General features: G+C 38.1%; 2 protein-coding genes across 3 annotated transcripts in view; one reads left to right on the forward strand and one right to left on the reverse strand.

Annotated features, from left to right (window-relative positions):
* Nucleotides 1-725, forward strand: part of LOC103364503 (CD9 antigen-like) — a 29,239-nt gene extending 28,514 nt beyond the window's left edge. For both annotated transcript variants that reach the window (XM_008291648.1, XM_008291649.1), the window contains exon 8: nucleotides 46-725. In XM_008291648.1, coding sequence (XP_008289870.1) covers nucleotides 46-111 — 66 coding nt within the window. In that variant the 3' untranslated portion in view covers nucleotides 112-725. The remainder of the gene's footprint in view (nucleotides 1-45) is intronic.
* Nucleotides 726-1,858: 1,133 nt separating this feature from the next.
* Nucleotides 1,859-7,223, reverse strand: part of cwf19l1 (CWF19 like cell cycle control factor 1) — a 9,184-nt gene continuing 3,819 nt past the window's right edge. The window contains 7 exon segments of the mRNA XM_008291650.1: nucleotides 1,859-2,814; nucleotides 3,884-3,981; nucleotides 4,056-4,175; nucleotides 5,238-5,447; nucleotides 5,562-5,641; nucleotides 6,366-6,495; nucleotides 6,825-7,060. Coding sequence (XP_008289872.1) covers nucleotides 2,670-2,814; nucleotides 3,884-3,981; nucleotides 4,056-4,175; nucleotides 5,238-5,447; nucleotides 5,562-5,641; nucleotides 6,366-6,495; nucleotides 6,825-7,060 — 1,019 coding nt within the window. The 3' untranslated portion in view covers nucleotides 1,859-2,669.

A 7,223-nucleotide genomic window follows, 5' to 3' on the forward strand; every position in this document is an offset into this window, starting at 1 on the left:
TGATCCAGTTTCTTCTATTAACTCCACGTTTCCGTCTCTCTGCAGATCTTCGGGATGATCTTCAGCATGATGCTCTGCTGCGCCATCAAGAGGTCCAGGGACTTTGTGTAAAGCGACACAACAAACACACAAACCCGCCGTCCGTCTTTAACTCACGTGTCCCCACTTTTACAAGCTGCCGCTTTAGACTTGAGAGCAGATTAATCGGTAGTGACCGTCGGCTCCGTGCAGGATGGCCTCGTCGACCTGTGAGCGCATGGAAGCCGACGCCTCTTTAACTTTCCCGCTCTGCAGGGAGATCACATTTGAACCCCGAGTAAACTGAACAACAAGGCGTTTGTGGTATCATGAATCAGAATCACACCACAGGTTGGTCACCGGCGGGACAGCGGAGCCCTGTGCGACTCTGCTGCCCCCTGGTGGACAGTCCTGTTTTTATCCCTGTGGTTTCTCCTATAACATAAACCTCGGTTCTGTTTACTGCGCTAAAGGTTTGTGAGCTGTCGTCTAACAGGCTTTCTGCGGCTAACTGATGTTACTGTGACCCCCGTGTTTTATTTTGAGGCTGCATGTTAGAAGCTTTTTTTTTTTTCTCCCCCTTTTTCTTTTTTTTTATATAAATATATATATAAAAGCAGAACTGTGGAGTTTTATGCAAATATTTTGATGAATGCAGTTCAGATTTGTCTTTAAGATGCCAAATAAATGAACTAATAAAACAGTGATTGGTGTTAAAAGGAGCATCTGTATTTAAAACGAGGACGATAATTAATACGCGTGGACACATGCATGTTATTGCTTTTATGACATTTTCACGTTTTTTTCAGTTTGTGCAGCGACAGTAAATACATTCATAAACATGTTCATTCTCACACTTAACAAAATAATACCTCTAAATATAATTAATCCGGGATATCAAGTGATTTATGACTTCACTTTTAAACATTTCTAAGTTGTAGTTTGTCCAAAAGTTTGCTTCACAAGTTTCCCCCTTTAACTGAAATACACTTTAAAAATTATATTGTTTCTGTAAGTCTGTTTTAAATGTTAATGTTTGTAGATTTGTGAACAGATTAGTGGCCTGATTTGTCTTATGTGACATAAAAGCTGGATTTACAAAGATTTTTATCAGATTTCTCCGTCAAAGATGATTAAAGGGACAAAAATTGACAAATATATTGACTTCACAGAGGACGTTTGCAGCAGAACTTCTTTAGTTCAACTTGGTTTATTCCTATTTTAAACTGTAAATGACACAATTTTCTAAAAAGTTCTGATTTATATTAAATTCTTACATAGTTTATTCTTTTTTTGGTCAATTAGGTTTTTGATTTTTCTTCTGGTATCATTCTTGATTTCTATTTTATTTTACAAATCCATCTTCCCAATGAAAAAGCAAAGATTTAAGTAGTTCTATTTCTCTTTGAATTTGTGTTTATATATATATGTAAGTATGTATGTGTTGCTTACAATCACAAATTGGGTCTTAAGCATAAACTTTATTGATAAATTCAGATGTGTTCATGCAGCAGTTGACACTCAATGTGTGTTTTTATTTTTAGCCAGTTTGGTTTAAATGAACATATCCCAACTATCTGATGTAAAAACAAGAAATATTTAGCAAAACACTGGATCGTATTACAGAAAAACATCCTTCTCTAAATATATGAAGCGCTATTGAGAAAGTTAAGTGTGTAAAAGTTAGACATGTTCAACGAGTCGGATCAGAACCTGAAAGTTTAATACAAGCAAAAGTAAATCTTAACTGATGAAGTGCCAACTAGATAAATGTAAACTACAATGATGTTTATAGAAGTTATTGAACTTACATGGTAATAATGAAACATGACGCCAGAAATCGAAAATAAGAGTTTAATTGTTGCTCATTTACAAAATACAAGAAATACTTTTAAAAACTTTTTCACCCAGAAACAAAAAGGCCTCGATAGAAACGACGTCAAAGACTCATGATCTGCTGGTTGTGGTTTTACGGTTTGTCAGCTTGTGATTACTGATGTTTGAGCCTGAAAAACAAAAACAAACTGAGAGGGTTTGAGAATTTTATCTTCACTTTAACAGATGAAGACTCTGAAATTAAATTCTGCATCAAAAAAAAAATCTACTAAACTTTAATGGGAGACTTTTCTCTTTTTATAAAACATTATTTTTTACCAGCATCAACTGTTTATTAAAAAAAAAAAAGGTTTATAAAACACTAAACCCTGATGTGAAGGAATACTTTGACACTTTGGGAAGTTAATATTCTTGCTGATGTAAGTAACAGGATTGATTCCAGCTTCAAGCCTGTGCTGGAGTTAGCAGCTGGTTAGCTTAGCATAAAGGCTAGAAACTGGGGGGAACTGTTAGCTTAGCTCCATCGAAAGGAAACAAAATCTCAACTCAGCAGCTAACTGGTTTGGGTTTGTGCTATGCTAAGCTAACCAGCTGTTAGCTATAGCTTTGCTTCTACATGTGAGGGTGATCCTGATCGATGGATAATGTCAAAGTATTCCTCTGAGAGCAGAAACAAACAGACGATGCTCCAGGCTGAGGCTGTAAACGTCTCTTCATGGAGACCATGTTGGGTTCTGGACCTTCTGGGACATGAGGTCTGAGGTCCTCGTAGCCAACACGGTCCCCGTAGACGGCTGCACAGACTCGTGTGCGCTCTAGTCCTCCCAGGCGAAGTCGAACGGCTGGAAGTCGTCTCTCAGCTGCTTGCAGCTTTCTTCCTCCTCCTCTCTGGTCTGTTTGCACTCCTTCCAGTCGGCCCGAGTCGGGATGTTGAGCAGCGCCTCGCTGGCCAGAACCTCCCTGAACACAAGACGCCGTTCACAGAGATTCACTTAAACATAACGAGTACGTCAATCTGATTGTTATTGTAGGTCAACAACCGACACCAACAGTGAGACGACAAATTATGTTTTTACACTTTAGGTCACAAAGATGTCTAAAGAAGTCTAAACTTTATGGTTGAAAATGTAAAAATGTTCACTTCAGAAAACAAATTATGAGAGATTAACACAATTAGTTTAAAGTAGGTGGAAAATGTTTTTAGTCAAAACGATGAAACAGGAAGTCGTAGATTCTGATGTAAACTTAAACATTAAATTAAAAGTGAGAATTGCAAGAAAGTAAAAATTTAACTTTTTCTTGAAATCATAAGAAATTAAAAATAACATTTAAGTAACTAAATGAAAACTCAAAATTATTGTAGTGAGCTGGTATCAACAGAAGTATGTAGCTGTGAAATCTGAAAGTCAAAATGTTTTTGTTAAAGGGAAAGTTATGAGATATTTAAATAAATACAACATTTGATCATTTAAAAAAGGTAATTTTTAAAAATGACTTATTGGTTTAAAATAAACAGTCATAAATTACATATTAAATAAGAAATAGAGTCACACGTTGATCCTGTAATACACATTTTAAGGTAAGTCACTTTTTTTTTTTTTATATTGAAACCAATATTTTACATTTTGAAACCCACAATTATAAGAAAATCAATCAGAATTAGTCTTAATGAGGTAAAATTCACTTTGTCATGAGGTTCTTTGTCTTAAAGTAAATATATATTTTTCGAGTATATTTTAGTGTTTGAGAAAACAGTCACATACTGAACACACAATAAATAAACTAACACACCACAAAATAAAGTGAGTAAAAGTAATAATCTAAGTTTTCGCAGCTTTCTCAGTTAAAATAATCGAGTCTTAACTAAAAACGAATGTAAAATGTAAATAAAAACCATTAAATTAATCATAGCAAGCATCTTTAATAACCTTATTTTTTTCAGTTTTATTCACATCTACTTTATGTTTCTGGTATTTAATCTTATTTTGTTGGTTTAAATGAATCCTGTCCAGTTCTGACCGATGCTCACCGTCCAAACTGCAGAGGAAAATGTTTCTGGATGCGGTAGAAGAGTTTCTCCCCCGAGTCCAGCTCCACGTAGAAGTACGGCGTCCCGGGAGGAGCGATCTGAGGAGAACATGGAAGCTTTAATATTTACCGTTGATCACGCAGCCGGTCGGCACGCTGACGGTTTTATTAACCTGTTTGAGGTCGGTGTGTTCGGGGATCTCCATCAGCTCCATCTGCTGCTCCTGGGCCTGGACCACGAACGCCTCCTTGATGTCGTCGGTGGTGCAGCGGTCCAGCGGCACCGGCACCACCTGGAGAACGAGAACAGTAAACCTTCAGAACCGCCGGTGAGTGATCAGAACCAAGCTAATGATTAAAAACCCGGAGAGGACGTGAATCTCAGGTTTATGTGGTTTCAACAGCAGTCAGTGTGTTTTAGAGGGAAGTAGTTAGAATTTAACAGCTTGTAAAAAAAAAACAACTTACTAAAAAAACCAAATGTGTCTCATATAAAAAAAATGACTTGAAATCATGAAGCTGAGTCACAAGTTTTTAATTTTTACTTGTGAAAGTGACAATTGTGAGATTCCACCTAAAAATATTACATTTTAAAGTCAATTTCTAGACAATAATTTAAACAATTATAAAACAGTGAGACATTAATTCTTAGAGTTTAAATGATCAAATAAGTTAAAATTTTAATTAAAGTTAAATTTTCTTTGTAGGTTAATGTTTATGACGTCAAATTAAACATTTTCTGATACGTCAACATTTTAGTTTTAATTCATTAAAATGATTAAAAAAGTAAATTAAATTGCCTTAATTGGTCAATAATTCTGATTTTATTTATGATTTATTGTCTAAATTAAATCTTGTTTTTATGTTTAAAGTCACAAAAACCACACATTAAGTCCAAATTGGTTCTTTTTTGGGTCAAAATAATGAATCAGAAAACAAAAATAGTTTGAGAAAATCTAACTATTTAAAGTTTAATTCATGAGAAACTAAAACAAATCTTTAAAATTTAAGTTAAAAAATTTACCTTTAATGCAAAATAATGAAGCAGGAGGTGAGAAATGATCTCGATGAGTCAAAAATGATGAAATAAGTCATTTAGATTCTGTTTGTAGGTCAATAATTGTGACAGACGCCAAAATAAAAAACATATTTACCAACGAAAAAGAATGAAAAATTCACTGTGCGGAACTATGAGACTCTTACTCAAATTAAACATGTGAGGTTGTGATACTTATGATGAAAAACTCCTTTAAATCAAAGTCTTTACGTCTTCATTTGCTTCAGTTGTCTGAGAAACTCCTTTAAGCGACGTTCAGCAGCGTTCTGGTTTGTGTTTATGTTTTATGAACTCGTACCTGCAGCTGCAGATGCTGACTCCTGTAGTTCCTCTCGAACAGGATGCAGCGTTCGCCTTTGCTCTTGTAGAAGCTCCTCAGCGCCGACTTGTACTTCTCCATCTCCTCGACCACCTCCGAGCTCAGGTCCACCACCGACTGGTAGTGGCCGATGGGCAGGATGAGGACGTGGTGGGGCGTCAGTCCGCCTTTAGCCAGAGCCAGGTAGCACTGGTGGAGGAAACGTCTCGACTTAGAGTTTGTAGAAGACGAAGTGGTGAAACTGGTGTGTAACTGGTGTGTAACTGGTGTGTAACTGGTGTGTAACTGGTGGCATGAACTCACGTGACTTCCTATGCTGATGACCAGGTGTTTCTCCACCTGAGGACTGGCCAGACAGAACCAGCAGGGACCAGACGGCTGAGCTGCAGCGCGACAACAACACAAAAAGATTTAATACACAACACAGAACATGCTAATAATTGACCATTTGGTACCAACGTACAGCGTTTATATGAGCTTCAGCAGTTAGAACCATCATAACGCCAACATTTAGGTTGATAAGGGAACCAATAACATGACACAAAACATAAAAAACTCGTTATAATGCAGGTCGTTATTCTGTCTGAGATTATATTTAATTACGTTTTGTCAAATTAGCACGCAGACGGCTAGCTGAGGCTAACCGACGCTGAATTTGTTGATTAAACAATTTAGGAAGGAGTCAAAATTAAAGTTTCTAATGAGACAAAAACTCCTTTTTTACTTTTAATTCACACAAATCCGTCAGAATTTCTACTTTTAAGGTCAAAATATAAGTAAAAATAATGAGATAAATCTGATTTTGTGATGCGACATCGTACGTCACCATTCCAGACTTCACATGCAGATTATGACACGTTTTAGTTTGTTTTTTAACAATATAACCTCATCTGCTAACTTTAATATTTTAAGAAACCAGGTTAAAACCATCAGTGAGTCCTGGGATGTACAGACGAGGTTGTAGTTTAACTCTCTGGCGCCCCCATGTGGAGGCTTTTGTTTCGTTACAGAATCGGTTAAACTCCAGACAAACCTCCGTCCGTCCGCCTCCACCTGTGATCTTAACGCGACGTTAAAACGTTCTTTTTGCGGACTGGTTGGACTCACGGTGTTTGCGCGGCTGCTTCTGTTGCCACTGTTGGTGTCTGTCGCCGTCCGACGGTCGTTTCCTGCCGCGGCCTCGATAAGCTCCGCCCTGCTTCGTGCTCAGGTCGAAGAAGAACTGGTTGACCGGTTCCTGAACAGACGGCAGCACGTTTAAAACCTCTAATGAGCATTTAAAAGTAGTTCAACCCAGTTTTTCCACTAGGTGATCATGTTTAGTTGGAGGACCATCAGAAATCTGAAAACCTGATGATTTTTTGTGTTTTTTACAGTTTCTGCCTCTGATAAATGGCGTTAACTTTTTGAACACAAAATCCCACCAGCAGGTTTTGTGGTTCAGAGCGTTGAGTCTAAACATTATCATCCAGGTGTCCAGTTTTCTGTAGGTGTTGAATCCTCACGACGAGGCTGTACGATCACGTTTCCGTCTCCAGCAGCTGGTTTAACACAAACACAGCCTACCTCCTCCTCTGCGCCGCTGAACGCCGTCTTGTGAGCGTCCGTCTTGTCTTTGTTGGGGCGTCTGTACGGGTTTTCGGTCGTGTCCTGAGGCTGCTTCACCAGCTCTGACGGGTCCATGGTCTTCATGGGGATGATGTTGAAGGCGTACAGATACTGCAGACACAAGGAAAGTATGAGTGCTAAAACTTACAGTCAGGATAAGTTCCCATGATGCTTTGGGGATGGAAACAGTCGGTCTAATGCTGCCAGGAGCCTCGTTCCCACTGCGGGAACCTTTTCAGGAACTTTACCCCCACAACACCTTGTCAGAATGGAAGGAACCCTTATGGTGGAACTTGCAGAGTTTAACGTTGCCCCAACTTTGCAACTTCAGAGAAGTTTGTTTGTTTGTTTTCCACA

The sequence above is a fragment of the Stegastes partitus genome, unplaced genomic scaffold (genome assembly GCF_000690725.1).
Source record: "Stegastes partitus isolate 25-593 unplaced genomic scaffold, Stegastes_partitus-1.0.2 Scaffold753, whole genome shotgun sequence".
Lineage (NCBI taxonomy): Eukaryota > Metazoa > Chordata > Actinopteri > Pomacentridae > Stegastes > Stegastes partitus.